General features: G+C 54.5%; 5 protein-coding genes across 5 annotated transcripts; 3 read left to right on the top strand and 2 right to left on the bottom strand.

Moving 5' to 3' along the window:
- Nucleotides 1-3,676: 3,676 nt before the first annotated feature.
- NCS54_00725400 (Hypothetical protein) lies at nt 3,677-4,476 on the top strand (the record flags this gene model as incomplete). Its single annotated transcript, XM_053152685.1, has 2 exons — nt 3,677-4,014; nt 4,071-4,476. The coding sequence occupies 2 exons, from the start codon at nt 3,677-3,679 to the stop codon at nt 4,474-4,476; spliced, it is 744 nt and encodes a 247-aa protein (XP_053008660.1).
- A 4,524-nt stretch (nt 4,477-9,000) lies between these two features.
- Nucleotides 9,001-10,824, top strand: NCS54_00725300 (Hypothetical protein; the record flags this gene model as incomplete). The annotated part of the gene is made up of 3 exons (XM_053152684.1): nt 9,001-9,057; nt 9,123-9,662; nt 9,724-10,824. 3 exons carry the CDS (start codon nt 9,001-9,003, stop codon nt 10,822-10,824), a joined length of 1,698 nt encoding a protein of 565 aa, XP_053008659.1.
- A 2,796-nt stretch (nt 10,825-13,620) lies between these two features.
- NCS54_00725200 (Isocitrate dehydrogenase [NADP]) lies at nt 13,621-15,324 on the top strand (the record flags this gene model as incomplete). The annotated part of the gene is made up of 3 exons (XM_053152683.1): nt 13,621-14,059; nt 14,244-14,780; nt 14,900-15,324. 3 exons carry the CDS (start codon nt 13,621-13,623, stop codon nt 15,322-15,324), a joined length of 1,401 nt encoding a protein of 466 aa, XP_053008658.1.
- Nucleotides 15,325-16,706: 1,382 nt separating this feature from the next.
- NCS54_00725100 (Hypothetical protein) lies at nt 16,707-18,016 on the bottom strand (the record flags this gene model as incomplete). Its single annotated transcript, XM_053152682.1, has 2 exons — nt 17,601-18,016; nt 16,707-17,529 (listed from the first exon to the last, which is right to left on the bottom strand). The coding sequence occupies exons 1-2, from the start codon at nt 17,780-17,782 to the stop codon at nt 16,707-16,709; spliced, it is 1,005 nt and encodes a 334-aa protein (XP_053008657.1). The 5' UTR covers nt 17,783-18,016.
- A 319-nt stretch (nt 18,017-18,335) lies between these two features.
- On the bottom strand, nt 18,336-20,658 carry NCS54_00725000 (Hypothetical protein; the record flags this gene model as incomplete). The annotated part of the gene is made up of 5 exons (XM_053152681.1): nt 18,336-18,966; nt 19,019-19,862; nt 19,916-20,301; nt 20,351-20,567; nt 20,619-20,658. 5 exons carry the CDS (start codon nt 20,656-20,658, stop codon nt 18,336-18,338), a joined length of 2,118 nt encoding a protein of 705 aa, XP_053008656.1.
- Between the last annotated feature and the right edge of the window lie 1,341 nt (nt 20,659-21,999).

Raw genomic sequence — 21,999 nt, 5'->3', positions numbered from 1 at the left:
AACGAAGACAGAAACGGAACAAGAAGGTTTCCAGAATGCTTCCTTATCTGCCCGGGGTCCTTGTCCAGACAGACCGTCGCGGGAGCAAGACCCTTGAACACGAGAAAGGGGGGATCCTGATTAGCGAAGGTCGCCTGTCAACCTCGCGGCATGGACCCAGAGCTTCCCCGCGAGGGTTCTTGGCAAGCTCGTTGGGCAGAGGGCAGCAAGCGAATGGTCACGGAACCAAGAGGGCGAAGCCTGCGGGAAGCAATTGCAGTGGAGCCTCTAATCGTCGAGGCAGCGGGCGAACCATTGACTTGGGTAGAAAGCGAACCATCCCAAAGCCGATAACTTGCGTCTGTTTGCTGTCACTGCCTCAGTCAGCCTCACTAACACGCCCCAAGCTCCATGGAACGAACGGCACCTCGGCAAGCAGTCCAAATCGACGAACCAGAGGCTAGACGCCGACAACGGTCTTGTCGGAGAGTTTTCCTGTGTTGACTTGCAGGAGCCGGAGATGAACCCGGTAGGTCAGGCAGACGAGACAAGGCGTCCATGGGTGGTTGCTCTGCTTGGTGTTGCTGGCTGTTGATCGCCGAGGGCGTTCTGGTGGGCTGCCTGCCCTACCTTCTGTGTTCTCGCAAAAGCAAAATGGCTGAGGGACGTCCCGGATTGACTTACATGCGGCGCTCAGCAACGTATGTGATGCAGAGGCAATTACACCAGCCGTGTAAGGTGCTGTAGGTCAGCCAGATGAGTGACCGAGAGTGTGGGGAGACGGGGGCGTGGGAGTTGGCGGTATGGCGATGCATCGTCTGTGCCCGTCCATTGTCTGTGCTCTTGATCCGCTTGAGGTGATTGTCGCTTATTGTTGTTGGCGATGATGTGCCAGTCAGGTAGGTACTGTATTTGAGCATCTTCAGGTACCTGGATCGACTGACCAGAGCCACAGCTCAATCAATCGCAACTCCACCAAGTCTTTCTCTGGGCCAGGCAGCAGAGGTAGACAAGAATCCATGCAGAAGGTGTGCCATTCGATTGGTCGTTGAGCTATCAACAGGGGTACAGTAAGTTCTGTGCGCCCACCAAAGCTTCATCCCCATGGCGTTGATTGAGCCTTGTGCTTGTGCTTTGCTTTGCTTGTGCGCTATGGGCGGTTGCTGGCCGTGTAATGTCATGTCCCGTGTGCCACATCCTCCTAGTAAGGCGGGCTGTCTATTGGGTCCACTTGTTGTTGATGGATGACTTTGTACTGCAGAGATGGCCAAGTCGCGCGACGGGTGTTAATGCAAAGCATCTAGGCCACCGCATGAAAGTGCATGATGGGCATGACGATGATGGGAACAGACGGATGGGAAATGCTCAAAGAGAGAAGGGATATTCGGAAAGCCTGTGGTTGCCAGTTGGCCAATGTCGAGTTGGTTTGTTCTTTCCTCGTCATTGCCAAAGAGCAGTGCGATGACTAACCCGGGCAAGCCCAGGGAGTAGGTAGGTAGGGAGCCTCAGAAGGTCCTACCTGTAGGACTCTCCCTTCTGCCTCGTTATTCTGCCTCAGCCATGCAACCAAAAAAAAAATGATTTCGATATCCCCTTTCAACCTGATTCGACGGCCCTACGGCATGTTTGATACCACCGAGTACCGTGTCCTTATGTCAAGGCCCAGTCTTGATGGGTCTGAAAGACCCCATGTCCTTGACCCGCGATGGGGCGGATGGGACGAGATGGATCCCCTAGCAACGACGATTGAATTAATTCCTCCCGTTACCGAGTGCTCATCAATTCAGTCCTTGACGAGGTCGCAGAGACGGCCCCGTTCCCGCTGCGACCTGCGACAATCATCGTCCTTTCCCCACCGACGCAGATCCAAGGTGACAGCTCCAGCTACAGATGTTGTCCTTCGACGTTCAACATCTCCCCTGCATCCTCCTACATACAATTGCATACCAGCCGGCGCCGGCCCCTGGTCGTTCTGTGCGGCGCAAGCACACCTCATTTTCACAGCTGCGGGCCACGCCCAAGACGCCAGCGACACACCCCTCTGTAGGTGGCCCTGAAAACGCCCAGGCTCTTGAAACTGGCTTTGCCTTTGGAAGCGACCGAGATTTTGCTGGTCGCGCACTGCCACTATGTAATCTCTATCTCGCGACGAGTGGATTACCTACCGAATGCACAAACCAAAACAGCCTCCCCAATCGCCGTCTGCCACACCCGCATCCACTCCCGCCGCCATGTCTTTACCCGTGCCATCAACGGCCAACGTCAATCGCCCTATCGATCAATTCCGTCAGCCCCATCGTGGCCATGTCATTGCCTCATGGCACCCGCCCAGCCGGTAACGTCACTGACAACTCGGACCAGCTCTCCCTCGACCGCCGGGCTCTCCCCTCTAAGCTTTCACTTTTGTTGCCTCGCTGCCAATGCCATTGGCCCGGGCGCTACTTACACCCTGTTCAAATGCTCGGGCACATTTGTGCTGCCACAACGCGAGGGCCAAGATAACTCTAGTGGCTAGGTTGGTGCTGATCCTGACCCCGTGCTCTCTTGTCGAGCCCTTGAGTCTTGTTGGTGCAAAGCATGCTCTCATCGCCAGTGTACGCCCACTTGTACCTTGCACCGCGCAGACCCCGGTCGACCCGGCTCTCTGCTTTGTACTCTGTACAAGGCGGCCGGCCCCGTTGATCCTTCTCATGCAAGCAAGCAGCTTCGTTCTCCAGGAACCCTCTTCCTAGCTTCAAAGTTGTGCATCACCACCTCACCATCTTTTCCTCTTCGGGACACCGGCCTCGCTATCCAAGCCCGGCAAGCGCCTCTCAACTCGGTTTCCACGTTTGTGTCTTGACGCCCTTTTGTCATCATCTGCTTTGGCTCTTTCATACCTACCTCTAGTGCCCGTCCAACCGACAAGTGTTAACTTGGATCACGAGCCAGTTAGTGCCAGATGCTTCGCCTCAGACCCCTGCTTCTTCTTCCCCCTCGATTCACTCTATCACTGCCACCCTTGTTGTCTTGGCTTCTAGTGGTCGACCTTGTTTCGTCTTGTCCATGTCAGCCATGTCCCATCCAGGGCCCATCAGATCAAGCGTTGGCTGTGGCTGGGCCTGCTGCACCCCCGATAACTACCTCCACGAGCCAGGTTCTTGATCCCATATAGTATTCTAGAAGCCTAATGATACCCCTTTGGTCTTGCAGCCAAGAGCTACCAGAATCGGCACCATATAGTTCTCTTTCAGTTTCAGGGTCATGTTGCCTTTTCCCTTTGTGTATGACATGACTCTTCACCTTCCGCCTCACTAAGTAATGTGCGATTTGAGCCTCACCCTGCCGGCCTTGTTACTTAGCCTACCCGTCCAAACAGACCCCCCCTTCTTTAGACACCAGACTCTCAAGCATATAACCAGCCTGGCCGCCCTCACTTTCAACTCACTCATCACCATCACCATCACATCAACAGCATCGACTTCCATGCAGAAAGCCCTACATCTTCGTTTGGGGATTTACCACCAAGACAATAACCTACTCGTGGCCTCTTGCATGCCACCATCTCTTACTCTTGTCATTCACAAGCTGCTTGCTCGACCTTTCAAGCACCCGTGCCTCGAATACCCACGTTGACGGAGCCAAGTTATAGCTCCTCTATACTTGCAACAGATCAGTTGTTTCTTCAAGACCTACTGCCACCTTCATCGCCGCCACAATGAGCTACTACGACCAGCAGAGCAACTACTGGTACGACGCCTCGGCTTCCCAAGACCAGGCAACGTCGCCATCTGCGTATCAATACGACAGTTACTCCTACCCTCTTGCACGGGGCGCCAGCTCTGGGGGTAGTTCTACCGCCTCAACCGTCCCTGAGTCTCCCATGCCGAGTGGTTACTATTACAACGACCCGTCGGCGGTCAACTACTCTGCTCAACAACAGGATCCTGCATATCAACAAGGCCCTGCCTACCTACAAGACTCTACCTATCAGGATTCTTATTCCTCGGCCTACTCTGCAGGTTCTGAGGACACCATTGTTCCTCGGGGTGATGGGTATGCCTGTCCCTTATCCACTGCTTTCTCTTGTTACTTGAGCTAACTCGCTGCAGTCCCTCCGGTCAAGACGCTCCTGCTATATGCCTTTACGCTGGCTGCAATGCTAAGCCCTTCAAGCGCACTGCCGATCTTCAGCGCCACTACAGGAACACTCACAATCCCGATTCGACCAAGGAGGCGCACTTTTGCGACTACCCACGATGCACCCGCGCCAGCGAGCCTTTCCGTCGTCGTGATCACTTCCGCGACCACTTGCGCGAGTACCATCGTGAGGATATCCAGAAGCGCGGCGTTGTCGTCAACGAAGAGTGGCTCGAGGATCGATACTATGCCAACAACTGGTGGCGATGCCCGCGATGCCTCATCCGCGTCTACATCTCCAAGGACGACTTTGAATGCCCCAAGTGCAAGGGGTCTTGCGAGCCCAAGCGCAAGGAGAAGCGCCGCAGCCGATCTTGAAGAGGGTGAGCAGAGACTCAGCCTTGCTCACGCAACCAAACCAACCACAAGACACCACAAAGTCTCGCACCTGGTTGGAATTATGATTGCGCCTTGCGCAGCACAGTTCTGCAGCTTCGACAGGCTCGCTTCACATCGATACTGTCATCGGTACGGCGGGATGTGCCGGCATGTGCACTTTTACCCAGCCCAGCTCTCGATGCCGCCTCGCAGCTTGGCAATGAGGCTGCAGGAACCCTTGTACATCACCAAGACCGGCACACCACCATGAACGGCTTCGGGCATCAAGGCGTTTTTGGTCTTTTCGTTTACATGTTGAACGTCTGCCTACTCGGCATACTTTCTCTTGGCTTCGCATTCCTTCAGTCCTTGGTCGCCCACACCACCTTTGCAGGACGCAGCAAGGGATCCTCCCCGGACCTCTCGAAAACGCCCACCCATGCGCTGCAGATCCCCGTCTCCACCAGGATAGACTAGGATCCCAGCCCATGAGGCTGACTTGAGAGAATTGTTCTAGAAGCGGGGCCCTGCTGCGGGGAATGTCAAGCGTGGCTGTGGTGTGCACCATCAGTTCTTCCATTCCTTCCATTCTTCTATCGACTTTCCTTTTCTGGACAAGCTTACTGAGACCTGATCTGGGCTGGGGTTCAGCTCACTCAAGGCAACGAGATAAGAGGTGTTGTTATTGGCAGTGACATGATGCTGTGACGTCTACGGATGAGATGAGATATGAGATACCCGCACTACTTTAGAGGGAAAGATATTACGACACTAACTATATAGACGGCGGGAGTTTTTTCTTGTTTATGTTATTGGGTTTCGGATTTGTTTGCCGGGGGCGTGTTGCGTTGCGCGGCGCGCATCTCGTGTGTATTCATTCTGGTGTATGTAGTATTTCTTGTGTGGGGCTTCCAGATTACACCTACAGGACCCAACAATGGCACAATTATTTGACATTCTGTTTCCCTCTCGACTTTTACGGTGTGGTATTTGGTCATCATGGCATATTCATACCCTTCGCTGGGTGTGTAACGAGAAAAGAGACAAGTAGATCCCTGATATCCTTCCCTTTGTCTCCCGTGACACCGTATTCCCTGCAAATGCTTTCCCCAGACTTGATGTCAGTGCCACCATGAAGGCTTCCCCAGTCTGCGCTACACAATATCGCGCACTGCACAAACAACTCGTGACCTCATGCCCCATGCAGCAAGCACCCAGCCCCATTGCATGTCCCCATCCCCATCTCCGTCACTCGGTCTTCGCCTAGCCCTCGCAGCACTCCTCAATCGGATCTCCATCATAGTCCGGCATCGTACGAAAGTCCGGCCTTCCCTGCTCCCTGCGACCCCTGACTCTTGGTCGCCTGCCCATCTTTGTCGCTGCAGTCGAGGGTGCGCACGGCATATTGGCCGGGCTATTACTGGCCAGACGTCCAACAAAAAGGTTCGGGTGATGAAACTTGAACTCTGGCTGCACCGGTTGAGGCGAACCTGGCTGGGCAGCCGCCGAGTCGGCATCCACCGTATTCGTTTCCGCGACGGTATCTGATGGAGCCTGCATACCTTCATCTGTGCAAGACAGTATTTCGGGGGGCTCCTCGGTGGTAATGTGTGTTGTACACGTGCCTGATTGCCCTTCTCCAGGTGTCAATGGTGGCTCTATTGCATCAGTTGAGACCTCTGCCATCTGCATACTCGAGTCGGGCTTTGGTGCTGAAGGCAAGTCCACGATGCTGTCCGGAAACTCAGGTATGTGAGGGCTCAAGTCAAGCTCATATGCTTCAGAGAGCTCTAGCATACTAGTTTCCAAGTCTAAGTTGGGTGCTGGATTCGACTCAACAGTTGTGTTTGGGGGCTGTGACATCAGGGGGCCCATTCCTGTCTTTGGCGCTGGGGATGGTTGTAACGCACTGCGTGAAGGTTCGAGTATATTCCAATTCAAGTCCAGGCAAGGTGTTGAAAACGGCTCTGTGACAGCCGTCGGGGTCTTGCGCATCTGGTCGTTCTTGGCCCCTGAAGCCGGCTCCAAAACATAACTCGGGGGAATTGCCTTCTTCAACCCTAGGTCACATTTGGTCTTTTCATGGATCTCTTCCCGTGCTCTGCGATTAATTTCGGCGTAGTCGTCGAAGATGAACTTCTTCCAAATCTCATCATCATCCTCTTGCGGTGTTGTTTCTCTGTGTTCATAACCTGGTTCTTGTCTCCCTTCCTTCGCAACCAACAGTTCCATCAGGTCTTGGGTGTTCGAGGCCTTTCGTTGATTCTCCCGTATTGTGGGGATCGGTTTACTTCCCGGTGTCGAATATGGCTTGCCCAATTCATGGCTTTGATTAGGACCCCTGACAAAGGCAGCCCATGCCTCTTCTTCGACTCTCGAGCAACGGGTCTGCTTGGGCGACTCGAGGTCTACCATGGTCGCATGCGTGTTTTCGCTTGGGACATCAGAAGAAAGCTGAAAAGACCGACGCGAGCTTGATAGTAGCGAAAGCTCATCGCTTTTCCTACTATTGCCTCGTCGTGCCACCCCGTGATAGATGGTGTCATGAGTCTGCGATCGATCGTCTGAATCACCCCAGGCCCGAGTATTGCGAGGAAATGAGCCTGGTCCGTTATATACCGAAGAATAGCCTCGTGATTCAGGTTCAGGAGTTTCGTTCAGCCATGCGTTCCATTGAATATCATCGGACAGGGGGTGACTCGAGGACGGACCGGTTGAGCCAACTCGGGCGGCGACACTGTCGTTGTCTTGAACTTCGAGAGAGTGTATGTCGAACGGGTGTCCGTCTCGAGTGGGTTGAGGGTGATGTATAACAGGTGGTGAAGATGTCACGACGATGCTGCGATCGCGCAGAGCCTTTGGTTGCCTCTTTCGTCGCCCCTCTAGAGAACGTCCAATGGCGGTCGCAAGGTCTGAGGATGGAGGCTGCGGCCTGGGGTCGGTTCCGAGATGCTCTGAAGGTTCAGACAGGCGACTCACACTTGGGCGTGATTCAAAGGGCGAGCGTGATATTATTGATCTGGGTGGTGTAGAGTGCCATGCCCCCAATTCCCCAAGTGGTCCGCGCCGTGAAACAGAACTTCGGACCGAGTTGCTCTCCGTGCTCCAGCGAAGGTCCTGGTCCCCGATTCTGATTTGCATACTATTTCTTGGTCGATGTGTCGGCGGTCTCTCATTCAAGCGGCTATCAAGTCGAGGTATTTGCAGCAGGGTATTGGCTTGGTTGCCTGGCAAGTGGCGATTTCCTCTAGAGGTGAAGTGAGCAACGGGTGCCCTTTGCTGCGGGTAGATGGGCCCAAGGGGCTTCTGAAGACGGATACGACTCCAATCAGTTTCCTGGAGGAGTTTTCGTCTTTTGGCGTCAATATCGACGTCAGTTCGGTGTTGATTGGCCCATGTGGTTGGGTCAAGGAGCGAACCCGAGGTCCGCTGGCCTGGCTGTGAGTGACCCCTGGAAGGAATGGCTCTCTCATTCGCATCATTTTGGCTTTGTATCAATCGCTTTCGGGGTGACTTGTCTTTCTTCCGATGAGTGGAGGAGCTGGAGGAATTGCCAGCCGGCGGCTCGCGTGGGATGTAGTCAGGGACGAATGGAACTCTGGGCGTATTCTTCCCAGAAGCAGCCTCTTGTTTCCTGGCTCGGGCCTTGGCAAAGTATTCCTTCTGGCGGGCAGCATCCTTATCCCATCCTTTACGGCGGGAGTGACGGGCGAGAGACCCTTCAGTCCAGTTCATGTCAAGGCGCTTGGCGTTGGAGCGGTGCAGCAGGTCAGCGAAGGATCAAGACGAATGATTGAAGGATGGAAGCTTACAATTCATTGTGAGGAGTTCCAGTCTTCTTTGTCCAAAAATTTCACGTGAAATGTTGAGAGGGGGCAACTGCCATTCTTGCCAGGCAACTGCCGCTGCCCGTCGCGATCACCAACAAACAACTGGGTAGGTACATAGACCCCTGGGTTGAGCCTGGCATTGGAACCCAACAGAATCAAAACTTTGTATGGATATCCCAGCTTATATCCAATTAAAAGATGAAAATTGAGGTTTACTAAGTTCTCAAACTGGTTATGGAAGCTTCTCCTCATTAGGGTGATGTAAGTGAGTCAAGGATCTAGACCAAATAGGAGTGCGAATAAGAGGCTGAACTATCGGCACCCAGCAAACTCATAAGTTTTGGGAGGCTCGGCTTTTTCTATACGCCTCATTGAGAGATCAACCATTATATTATGATCCAACGTAAAGCCTTCCAGTCAAAACAGATCCAAAGAGAGACGCGAGAGGCGAGGCGATGGTGTTTACACAGTGTCGATAATTGAAACATGCACCGATTACACGGCCCCTGCACAGGCCAACTAAGCTTCAGCAGGATGACGGAGCTCCCTTGAGTGTGGAGCTGCCACCAACACGTACCTACCAACCTACAGTATCCAAGCCCGATCTAAACGACACATTTCAACAACGCCGACATCAAACTTACCACGCGTCTCTCCTAATCCGAACTATACACGTGCAGTACCCCGACTCACCATGGCTGACGCCGACGAAAAGGCCCGCCAGGAGAAGATCGCCGCGGCCAAGAAGCGCGTTCGTGCACCCCTCCCTTCCTCCCGTTGCCAACCATGTAGCAAGCTGACCCGTGGTCGTTTCAGGTCGAGCAACTGAAGAAGAGCAAGAAGAAGGGCAGCGCATCCAAGAAGACCAAGCAAGAGGCTGCTGAGACCCCAGCAACTGAGCCAGAGGGCTCCGCCGATGCCCCCCCTCCAACCGACGAGAAGTCCACCGAGGAAGCGCCCACAGAGAAAACCGAAGACAAGCCTAAAGAGACACCCAAAGACGATGCTGAAGCGCCAGGGAACGACGATGAAGATGAACCATCTTCAGCTGCTCCATCCTTGGCCCAGCAGTCGAAGCTGAGGTCTACATCATTCCGCGCGGGATCCATCCCCCCTGGTGGTGCTATATCTCCCGGCCCTTTCAGCCCCGATGGCGACACTGCGCCGGATATTTACAGAAAGCATGTGGCCAGAATCGAAGAGCTCGAGAAAGAGAATAAGCGCCTAGCCAAGGAAGCCGCCGAGTCGGAAAAGAGGTGGAAAAAGGCTGAAGATGAGCTGGCAGACATCCGGGAGGACGACGGCGATGACCATGTCAAGACGGGTGGCCCCGAAGACGGACTCTGCGACAGTCTGGTAAGAGGCTCATTTTGCGCATCGCAACATCAATCTGCAAGCTCACTAACACATGTTACAGAGGACCCAGCTTGCCGCTTTGCAGCGTCAGAACTCGCAGCTTCAGCAACAAGTATCGCGGGGCTCTGGCCACGCGCATCGGCCATCCATGTCCCTGTCTACGCCTCCTGCTGACCTAAAGGCTGAGCTTGACGCAAAGTCGGCCACCATCGAGTCGATGGAGATTGAGATCTCAAAGCTCAGGGCGCAAGCTGAGCGACATGCCAGTGGCTCATCTTCTGAGAAGGAGCAGATTACCGCCTTGGAGGATAAAGTAGCACGGGCAGAGGCTGCGGCGGGCAAGGCACAGCGTGAGCTTCAGGACTTGAAGCGCAACCTCGAGCGGACGACAGAGAAGGCCGTTCGAGAAGGTAGCGAACGAACTAGCGCTGAGACCAAGCTCAAGACTCTGGAGCATGAACTCGAGGAATCCAACAATGCTCGCGATGAGCTCGAGAAGAAGGTCGAGGCTTTGGAGAAGAAAGCTACGACTCTTACGACATTGCACAAGGAGCAAGATTCACGATTACAAGCACTGAAGAAGGAGAAGGAGAAGGCGGAACGAGACGCGACTGACTTGCGGTCGAAGCTCGAGAAGCTTGAGAGTGAGAATACGAAACTTCGAGGCCGCAGGTCTCTCGAGGGAGGTGGTGGGCTGGATGACGAGGGCGTTGATGAGCTTGAGGACGAAGAACGTCAGAAGCTTGAGAGAAAGATCCGGGCTCTTGAGAGCGAGGTTCATGAGCTTCGTAGTGGGGCATGGATTGGCAAGCGACGTGAGCTGGAGGCGACAAGCCCAGGTTTCCACGATGTCGACCTTTCGCCAGGACATGCGATCTCGCCAACTCAGCGGAGAAAGTCTGGGCCGGGTGGCATTGGCGAATTCCTGACAAGCGGACTCAATGCCCTGGCAGGTGGTAACGATGATGAATTCCTTGATGATGATGACATGGACTTTGACGAGGAGGCGTTCCGCAAGGCCCAGGAGGAGGAGTCGAAGAAGCGGATCGAGCGGATCAAGGAGATTAAGCGATCGCTAAAGCACTGGGAGGGGTGGAGGCTGGATATTGTCGAGAACCGAAGAGGCGGGAATGAGGGCGTCGGCGAGATTTTTGATGTGTAAGCTGGTGGGACTTGGGCATTATGGATATCATGTAACAGGGTGTAGCTGGGAAAGAATCGTGTACTATAGGAACACCAGGACTGTGTAGGACCTTGATGATCGTGAATGCAATGCTCGGTAGTGTCTTGTTATAAGTTCGGGCTTGTCTTCCGAGGCTCGGAAGTGTTCCACAATTGTCGCCTACCCTGTGGGTTGTGTTGTGACCACGTTTTGTGCTCGATGGGAGCTGGATCTGTCTATTAATCCTTTGTGATACTCTCGTGCTGGTGTCATATTTTATTTTCCTTTGCCTTTCTCTGCCTTGCTTCGGTTGTAGAAGGCGTGGCGGCGTAAAATTTGCCTTGACTTACAGATATTAGATGTGCAGTCAAATCCGAAGCTGCTACAGCTTCGGACGCTTTTCCGGAGAGCGGATGGGCATAACATCAAGACGGGAGAAGTCCTGAGTTGTACACCAAGGTCGTGCAGCGAAGCTGCGAGTCTTCCTCAATGGCCGCCTTCCTAGAATGCTTTGTTTGGATATAGAAGTAAAAAACCCAAGACTATCGGGTTAGAAGACTATTTCGGTTCTTTGGTCTCCCAGACCTCATCGGGAGAACCCATCCATGGCACGGATAATGCTGCTAAATATTAAAAGCGGCTGAGTTTCCAGTCGGGATTCTCACATCCGCCCCTCCTGCTACGCATCGGAATAGCTTTCCTTTCATTCGGGCGGCAAATGCGACAACAAGGTGTTCCGCATCTCGCCCTTCCCCCCGATCACGGCGCGGAGAGCGGGTCCCCCACCGGAGATCCGAGACGGAGAACGGAGATTCGGACGGCGCCGAGCTGAAGGGCCCGGATTAGCGTTCATTTTCCCCCCCTCTCCCGCGCGGCGGGGTGGAGGGTTGCCGGGGAGCGGTGTGTTGTATCCGGATTGCAACTGCCAATTGGCTTTATAAGAGCCGAGTAAACAAGCCGACTCCGCATATCCTCACGAGACACTCTGCCGTCCTTGGTGGTGATGGTTATAGATGGCTTTGGACAGGAGGAATTGCCCCTTTCGGAACGCCAACCTCCCCCCGGATCGAGTTTGATTAGTGACGCCCACTGGAATTAGCAACACCCTCGACTGACAAAGCATCGTCGCTTTCAGGCTCGGCCATAGCAATCCCGAGGCGAGGGCGAAACCCAGCTGTCATGCAAGAGGGGGAGGCAAAACAGAAGAGGGCCCGCTTCTGCTCCAAAGCCCCCCCAACAAGCACTGGGGGTCCCACGCGGAATCGACACTAGTGCTAACCGTCGAGGCTGGGCACTGGCTAGAAGTCTGAGAAGCGCCTTTTTCTCTGGTTGCAGATGTTCATAAGGGCGCCCCAGCTCGGTCAGGTCCCGAGGCTGGCATCCCCAAAGGACCCTGGCAATGATGAAGAAAAGAGGTCTGGGCTACTCGAGGCACACCCTGAAGGGGGAAACGTAATTTTGAGAGCCGAAGAGTCCGGGTTGGCGAGATGTGCACTCCGCCTGGAAATCATCGCGAGATGCAAAAGACGAGCGCAGCTTGAGCTTCATCTGGAGGAGACATTAATCAGAAAAAGGACGCCAAATCTATGTAGCTAGACCCCTGTCGCATCCGTCTAACAAGATCAGCCACGTTTTTTACCTTATTCCCGCTTCTGTGCCGTCTTCGGCGTGTCGCGCCGACCCAGGAAGAAATGACCCCAGAAGGCTAAGAAGGAAAAACCGACGTGATTCCCACTCGGCAGTCCGTTGTCGGATCATTGAGTTCTGTCCTTTTTTTACTCGAGCTCGGTAGAACCCCAGTTTCTCGAACCATCACAGTTCTCAGACCATCATCATCAGCTTTGAGAAAGAGAACGCGAACCGGAAAAGCAAGCAAAAACAGCTTCAAAAGGACTTGTAAGTCGAATCTCCATTCTCGGATTGGGTTGCTCGCTAGTAGAGCCTCATCAACCAGCCACAAGACATCATCATCTATGCTCTGCGTCTCGTCATTGACCAACGAGAACCGCACCTTTCTGGCTTCAAACCTCACTCCCCCTTCTCTCTTTTTAGCCTCCCCCAATGCCTTTCTCGACTCCGGGAGCTCCTCCCCCAAAGGGAACACAAGGAAGCAGAAAGAAAACACTCACTGCATCTTCTTCCCGCCGGCGCATGGCATCATTCTCCATCTGCACGGCTCCTCCCAGCGGCTGACGCAAAGGTCTAACGATTCCCCAGCTTTCCTCTCTCTCTCTGCGCCTAGATTCTCGCACTAGCTCGGCCCAGACGAGAAAAAAAGCGGTGCCTACCAAACCGTTCCCATCAAATCCACTCCATCTCATTGGGGGGAAACGCCATCGTCGTTCCCCATATCCCGTCGCATCGCCGTCGCATCGCCGCATCGTCGGTCGGTTTTCCTCTCGGTCGCCGCCTTCCTGCGTTTGCGTCAAGCAGTAACCGGGCCACTTCCTCGGTTGAAGCGCTGCACCTTGCACCTTCCCCCTCCCGAAGCAACTGCCTAACCCCAAAGGAAGGCACCTCTCACACGCACGCCCCCCCTCGTCCCCTCGTAGGCTCCTTCCCTCCTCCGACCGTCCGTCGTTCCGCATTACACCCCGCGCCTGAGGTGTGCAGCAAAGCAGCAAATTACCGACCTTAGGTATCCTCAGACGGACTCGCGCCTTCCCCGTTTGCCTGTTGCCCAATCCAAGTTACCGGCGACGACTCCCGAGCCCGGCCTTGCCAGTTGTCTTTTGAGACCCTTTTATATCGGATTCTTCTTTTGCTTCCCGCCCTCTTCTTCTCTTCTCGCCCATCATGCCCGCTGTTGCCCTCGCCTCCGCCATCCCGAGGTCTCTTCTATCGTCTTCGCTGCGCCGTGCCGCCTTTGCTTCTTCCTCTCCGATCGCCGTTCGTCCTATCCGCGCTTCCTTCGGTGCCGTCCAGACCATCTCCCCCTTCGCCGTCCGCACAATGGCTTCCGCTACCCCCAAGATCAAGGTCAAGAACCCCGTCGTCGAGCTCGATGGCGATGAGATGACCCGCATCATCTGGCAGTCCATCAAGGACAAGTTCATCTACCCCTACCTCGACATCGACCTCAAGTACTATGACCTTGGTCTTGAGTACCGTGACGAGACCAACGACCAGGTCACCATTGATGCCGCCGAGGCCATCAAGAAGTACCAGGTCGGTGTCAAGTGCGCCACCATCACCCCCGACGAGGCCCGAGTCGAGGAGTTCAAGCTGAAGCAGAGTGAGTTCCCTTCTGTCCCTAGCCTAGCCCGAGTTGCATCTTGCAGCTCTCTGCAATCTCCCCCACCAATCGCCACCCCCGCACACATGATGAGGAGAAAGTGAGGGCAGAAACATGACGAATGAGATGCTCCGTGATGAACCAAAACGTGAAGAATGAAACCCAGCTGACTTACATGCTCTAGTGTGGCTTTCCCCCAACGGAACCATCCGAAATGCCCTCGGTGGTACCGTCTTCCGTGAGCCCATTGTCATCCCCCGCATTCCCCGTCTCGTCCCTGGCTGGAAGAAGCCCATCATCATTGGCCGACACGCCTTCGGTGACCAGTACCGCGCCAAGGATGCTGTCCTGCCCGGCCCTGGCAAGCTCTCCATGGTCTACACCCCCGAGGGTGGTGAGCCCCAGGAGATTGAGGTCTTCCAGTTCAAGAACGGCGGTGGTGTCGCCCAGACCCAGTACAACACCGACGAGTCCATCACTGGCTTCGCCCACGCCTCTTTCAAGCTGGCTCTTGACAAGGGCCTTCCCCTCTACATGAGCACCAAGAACACCATCCTCAAGAAGTACGATGGCCGCTTCAAGGATATCTTCCAGGAGCTCTACGACACCCAGTACAAGGCCGAGTTCGAGGCCAAGAAGATCTGGTATGAGCACCGTCTCATTGACGACATGGTCGCCCAGATGATCAAGAGCTCTGGTGGTTACATCATGGCCCTCAAGAGTGAGTCTTCTCCTTGATGCTGCACACTTGTGCGAACTCATGAATTCATGTCGCTTGACACGATTCAATTGATTCGTCACTTGACGTCCTCCAATGATAGCAACTAACACAACTCCCAGACTACGACGGTGATGTCCAGTCCGACATTGTCGCTCAGGGCTTCGGCTCCCTTGGTCTCATGACCTCGGTCCTCATCACCCCTGATGGCAAGACCTTCGAGTCCGAGGCTGCCCACGGCACCGTCACTCGCCACTACCGCGAGCACCAGAAGGGCAACGAGACCTCCACCAACCCCATTGCCTCCATCTTCGCCTGGACCCGTGGTCTCATCCAGCGTGGCAAGCTCGACGACCAGCCCGAGGTTGTCTCCTTCGCCGAGAGCCTCGAGCAGGCCTGCATTGACACCGTCGATGTTGATGGTATCATGACCAAGGATCTTGCCCTTGCCTGCGGCAAGACTGGCCGTGAGGACTATGTCACCACCACCGAGTACCTCAACGCTGTTGAGCGCCGCATGAAGAACATCATCAAGGAGAAGCTGTAAATGTCTTGACAACTTCTCTCCTCCTCCCCACACCCCCTCTTCACCCTCTCACACATCCCTACATCCTCCTCACTCTCTTGGTCTCTCTTTTCCACCCACAAGAGTCGCCATTTCTTTCATGAAGGATATGAGAATCGGCGTCGGACGTGTTGTTAGTGGCTGGCCAGCATCGAACCTCGGCTTCTCGGCGAGTGAGAGAGCATTGTCTCTCTCGTGGTTGTCGATTGCAATGCCTCGCCGGCTTGCATGAAGTCGGCATCGTCAAGGAGCAAACATGCACATGAAGATTCCCCTGTATGAACACGGGCAACAAGGCAACGAATCATGCAGAGTATACCTCCATCGTTACTATGGTATGATAAGGAAACGAAACGAACGGGCTTTTGGAAAAAGAAGGAAAAGGGTTTCGAGGGGGACGGCACGACCGAATCTCGTGTGTCATGTATTGGAAGACAAGCAGGCAGGCAATGTAGATAGAAGACTCCTGGTTGCTCTTGGGTACATAAAGATAAGATGGGCTACCCAGCCCTGCTTTATAGTTTTTGCAGACTCCAATCCCTGGATACCGACCTCGTTCTTGTTCCCTGCTGTCCCATTGTGCATACGTACATTATGACACAGCGCGCTGCTCCTAGCCCTCTTGGTAGCGGGAGAAGGGGGTCAGAGGAGTCATACGACCAACGCCAAAGCCAAAAGTAGTTGCCTTGAAGCAAAACCATTGGGCCCTCTTGTCCGTCCCGCACCTCTCTCACATGTACATGAGGATGTAGCTATGCCCCTAGATGCCGCTCGAACGCCTCTTTTGCTTCTTGTGCTCTTGTCAAACTTCGGTATTTGTCCGTAGCCTGGCAGCAAGCCCAAGCAACCCCTGTAAGGAAAATGCAGATGAATCTAGAAATCCCCAAAAAAGCCCACAAAGTTCACCCAAACAGAAACCCCGGTTCCCCTGTTTCCCCCTCCCTCCCAGTCATTTGTTGTTTGTTTTCCCACCTTCGCAAAGGAATGCCTCGGCTTAAGACCGCACGTGTAGATGGATAATGAAAAATGCCCCCCCGGGGGCTAGCGTAGGCGGGTTCAGTGATGAGGATGATATCCCCGTATGCCCGGTGAGTCTCCGGATTGTCCCGATCTGGATGGCCCGGCTGGCCGGGTATCCACCGCGGTGTGGAGGGCATGGCATTTGGAATTATGGCAGTATGTACTTTGCCCTGGCAGGTGTGTACATGCCGGATGCTGTCCGTGGTTGTTGGGTTGAAAGGTAGTAATACAAAGGCCACAAGCTCAGTCTCTCTTTCATCAGGTGGCTATTTTCGCTTCAAGAATAAGGCCACCCAGAGAGGAAAAAGAGCAAAGGGCCATCTTTAGAAGCTGATCGCGCGGTACTAGTCATCTCGGGCCGCAGCAGCCTCCTTCTTGGACTTGCGCACGCTGGGCGTTCCGTCGACTTCGCTCTTGCGCTTCTTCTTACTCGGTCGTGTCGACGAACCGCGAGGTTTGTAGCCGGTATCGTCATCGTTCCTCTTGCGCTTGCCTCTGCCCACGGGTGTTGAAGCAAAGTCGGGGTCCTCGTCCATGCTGGCGTCCCAGTCGCCGCGATCTGCTGCCGCCGAGGCGCGAGCTGCGGCGCTGACACGTTTACCCCTTGTGCTGGCCCGACCGCCGCGCTCGCCCCGAGTGCCTCGTGTCTTACGTCCCCCAGTGTGACCGCCTTCACCGTCATCAGCATCGCCGTGAGTTTCGCCGTCCTGTAGGAAGATCTTCGGGGCGTGCTTGCGCAGCCAGTTTGTTACGCTGGTTGGGTTCTTAAGGTGTGGGTTCGTAGGCTGGTGTGTGTTTGGATGCGCGCGGGGAGCGAGCGTTGGGATGGTTGATTCTGGGTCGATGCTGGTGTCGAGTTCATAGATGTAGTTGTCAATGTCATCGGCGGACAAAAAATCGGAAGGATGCGATTCGCCTTCAGGGGCCTTCAGCTCGCTGATGATGGCCGGTAGGGTTTCCTTAGCATTGCTGTATGATGAGTGCGGCACGCCATTGATGAGATCTTCGAGTTTCTTTCCTGGCTTTTCCTTTCGGTCCGCATGGTCCCGATCAAGGGGCAGTACTAATGCCTTGGGGTCAGACGAGGGCTCGAGCGAGAGGTCGATCTGCTTTTCGGGGGGGATTTGAGGCGAGTTGTTGATTTCGAGTAATATGTCCAATAGGCGGCTGTCCAAGAGGAAAAGGGACAGGTCAGTGATGATGCGCGCAAGGCTGGGGGCTGTTGGGTGATGGCCTACTCATTCTCCACGGCCAGGCGCTTCACGAGCGCAGCCGCCTTGTCCTCCTGCTTATGTAGCTCCTCGCCGTCATGCATCTTCTGGTCAAAGACGATGCGCATCTTTCTATACTTCTTCTTGTACGACTTGTAGCCGGCGCGATGGCGGGTGCCGCCCTCGGCCTTGACGGGGGCCTCGTCCATGGTGAGCGGCTCTTTGGACGCGACCGGGATGGAGAAAACGCGACGTCTCAATGGAGATGGTGTTGAAAGATGTGCTTGGACGCGTGGAGGCTGGATGAGGGACTCGAGATGGCGATGGACTAAATGCTGATGAGAAGCAATCCAATGGAGGAGAGAAGGGTTTTTGCCAGCTATCGAGATTTGGGGGCGCCTTCGCACTGGACCTGAGGTGTTGTTCTCGGATCGGTACGTAGCTTCCACTGAAGCAGCCGCAAGGGCGTCCTGCCTCTGGGTCCTTCCAATTGGTGAGGTCTGGATGGAGTCAGGGCGATCCAACGAGCCGACCTCGGATCATCATTTTCCCGAAATGGCCATAGAATCACCAAAGCTTCATGCGACACAGAATAAGTCACGGGTGCTGCCAAAGCGAACATTTTGCCTTGAGCTCAATTTTCCAATGGATTTTCTGCGTCTTTGAATCATGTCACGATTCAAAGGTCCCAAACTACATGCCCAATCACCCCGGCCATACCAAGACAGGATTCATTAATCTATTCTCAAACACTCAGGAGTATCACGATGCCACCTCCTTTCCTAACCTGTCCAGCTCTTGTGCAATGAATTCTGCGGCATTCACCATTTCAGTGCTGCCATAAACGACCCTCTTCTTGGCCTTGTCTCCTCCAGCTCGGCCTACCCACTCTTGCAAGTTTCCATATTCGTCCATGCTTCCACCGCCAACGGTAAACACCACTGCCTCGCTAAATCCTTGTCGGCGCTGACCAAAGCTGGCCGTCTGTCCGGGTGCTTGCGAACCTGGCATACCACCTGGTGTGCTAGCTCCCGCCCCGGAACGCACCGCACTTGGGGGAGGCATGGTACCCCGAGCATTGGCGGATCGAGGATCAAAGTAGAGATAGTGCTCCGTCTTGGCGATCGCAGACGAAGAAGCCGATGAAGGATCCATAATCGACTCAACGATCTTGGTGACAGTAAAATCACGATCGGCAGGAAGGAAGTTCTTGACGCCGCTGATGAGACTCTCAAAGTTGGAAGACAGGCCGGTGGGTACGCCGGATTCCTTGAGGCGATCAGTCAGGCGGGATGACATGGATGAGAATCGCCCAAAGAGGTCTGACGATTGGGCTGGCTGAGTTGTGTTGTTGATTGTTGTCAGTTGTGTCATCTTGGTGGTTGCGCGAACCCTAGTTATCTGTTAGCAAGTGTGAATAAAGAAGCTGAACTGAAAATCCTTACTGTCGGACGTAGGGCAGAGATGAGACGTCTGCGCCTGCTTCTGCGAGAGCCTTCTCTAGGCCTTCAAATTCCACTCGGCCGACCTCCTGTTCGGTGCTCAGATACCAGATGATAAACAGTCGCAGCTTGTCGACAGGGTTAGTGCCCTTGTTGTCATCCTTGATGATCTCCATGATCTGGGCCTTGGTCTGCTTGACGATACCCTCTTCGAGTTGGAAGTAGTTGTCCAGTTGGCGGTCCTTGATGCCTGTCAACAAGGCTGCCAGGATGTTCATGTGCATGTCGAGGATGCCCTTGCGCTCTCTCATCTCGGGAAGCAACGTTATCGCCGCCTTGAGGTGTTGGGCGCTTGCGCTTGTATCGTTCTGGAGGTCCTCCAGATCAGTCACGCCCGTCTTTTTCGTAATCGAAGCCGTATCCTCCTTATACTTGGTTAATTCGGCGTCAATATCCTCTGCCACCTGTGGGAACGGGCTGCCAGCGTTCTTGGCCCAGAAGAAGTCGCTTGCGGTCAAGTCGTAGCCCTTCTTCGATGTGCCTCGTGCTGGGTTCCCCTCTTCCACCGGAGCCTCGATTGTGATTCGGTTCAGCTTCATGTTAAGAACATCATGAACCAGGGACTGGTAGGTCCAAGAATGCGACAGCATGGGTATCAAGTCGACATTGCGGTCTAGGAGAATTAGGACGGGTCGGGAGGAAGGTGTGCCAGAGGATGCGGTTGGTCGAGGACCCGAGAATAGGTTGTCCTTGGAGTTGAGAATGTGATCTCGGAGCTTGCGGTCAAGTCGCGCAGCGACCATCTCCGCCGCGGCGCCCTTGGGGCATCGAATGATGGGGATAACGCCTGCAAAGATAATTAGCTTCCTACACGGCAATCATGTTTGACAAGTATCATACCCATAGTAACGACAACACTGAAGAGTCCGCTCACGATTCTATCCACCACCCGGTCAAGCTCGGCATCACTTGTTGCTGCACTATTCAAAGCCCAATATGTGTGCTCGTTCTGCATTCCTAAGCTAAACAGGTCCGGCTCGGCAACGATGAAGTTGAGATATTGGTCGAACAGCTGGGAGATGTGCTCTGAAGTTCCCGCGGCTGCTGTCTGTGTCGCAAACTCCTCGAGAAGGACGCGGGGCAGGGAGGAGAGAAAGTTGATGTAGGCTGGCGAGTACAGTCCCTTTTGCAAGTCCGAAGTGATGGCCTCGAGGTTTTTCGCATTCGGTTCGAGAAGATAGATGACAGGGACGTCTGGGATCGGGTGTCTGGAGCTGCCAATGTGCCTGCGCATGATGTTAGTTGACTGTCTAAGAATGCGCTTAACTGACCTACATGTGCATGGTCACACCCATTGACCGCAGGTCACTGACACGCATCACACTGCTGATGACATCTCGGCCCAGATCATCAAACACCAACACCTTCCAGATGGGGTTGCCGTCGGCGTCGAGGATGGGAGCGACGGGGGCAAGCAGACCGTTTGCGAGCGCTTCGTCGGCTTCGGCTGACTCGACCGTCTCGTTGAGGTTGAGGATCTTCTTGAGAGAAGCTAGAGTATTGTTAACATAGAAGCAAGGGAGATATGAGTTTCATAACAAACCTATTTGGCGATCGCGCAGGGAGTTCCCCTTGGTGGCCATGGTGGCAGATGACGTCGGCGAAGTTGGAGCTCAAAGCGGTGATGATAGTGGGATGCGCAGTTCAGGAGCTGTCCTGACAAGGGCGAAGATATTGGCCACCCTAATGTCGAGGGGGTGCGCAAAAAAAGCAATGAGGAAACTTTGACCCTATGCAGACGAAAAGCTTACTTGCAAAGCGCCAAGCCGAACCCTCACGTCAAGGGCCGTGTTGTTTTAATGCCAGCTTGAGGCCACGATACCGTACAGTAGGTAGGTTGCCAGGCGCTCAGTTGATAGCTCCCGACAGCGCGCAAGCTGGAGCACGGACCGATTCAAGGGCCGACGGTTGCTTCTGACTTCCAGGGGGAGCAGGCGCAGGCGCGGCCTGTCCGTTCTCCGTGCTTGAGACACGAGTGGGGCCATGCCTGAGACCAAATGGTTGTTTGTGCCTGAGAAATGGGGCCATCGTCCAACACGTCTTGGTCCTCAGTTGCGAAGCCGCCAGGACTTCTTTTTCTACCTATTCTCGACGACACTCCATCAACAACCGCACGCCGGCATCACTCATCGCGACAGCACGCAGCGTCGGCGCTCGGCAGACGAACTGCGCCGGTAGATACTGGTGGCGCTTAAGATTTCGATTCGATTCTTCCGCGTTCACGTCCTCCATCTGGCCTGCGTCTGCTGCCTGCACTGCACATTGCTCTGGCGGACCTCGGCGTGTCGCCCCTTGTGCTATCCATCATCATTTGCCTCCCCGACAGGACACGCCTACGGTTCGATAATGTTGTAAGCGGCGAGCGACTTGCGCAATATACAGATGGGACAGGTTTTCTCTGCACCTCGCGGGTAGGAAGACGGATCAAGTTGCTCACGGAATCGAATCCTTTGTCTGAATCACAGGGTATGCCCAATCCTTAACCCCATCCCCCCTTCCCCTCCACAACACGCTCAATCACCTCTGTCGCGTCATTCTTCGCGGCTCGTTGCGCCATCACCATGAATCAAAGAAGCAGCATTGTATCTGTGATTTCTCTATGAAGAATGGAATCAACCACTCGGAATCTGCAGCATTTAAAATTGCAAGATGAGGAGCTGGTGACCACCGCCGTGGAGACTCGCTTTGGAGATAAAGGCTTCTCAGCGCTGTCTTTGCCTTTGCTGCAGCAGAGAGCTGAGCTGCGGCGGCTGGGTAACCATGACTTCCAGGCTTGAGCGCAGTGACGAAATCCAGGTATCTGCAATCTGGCGAACCTAGATGCGAACGCGCACCTAAGCCGCGGGCGAGTGTTTGATAAAAAAGAGGGCATCCAGAGTCAGGAAAAGGCGCGCCAGCCATTGAGCGAGCGTCCTTCTGCGACG

This window comes from Fusarium falciforme, chromosome 5 (assembly GCF_026873545.1).
Source record: "Fusarium falciforme chromosome 5, complete sequence".
NCBI classification, from domain to species: Eukaryota; Fungi; Ascomycota; class Sordariomycetes; order Hypocreales; family Nectriaceae; genus Fusarium; species Fusarium falciforme.
The sequence above is the reverse complement of the archived record's forward strand: the minus strand, read 5'-3'. Positions and strand labels throughout refer to the sequence as shown.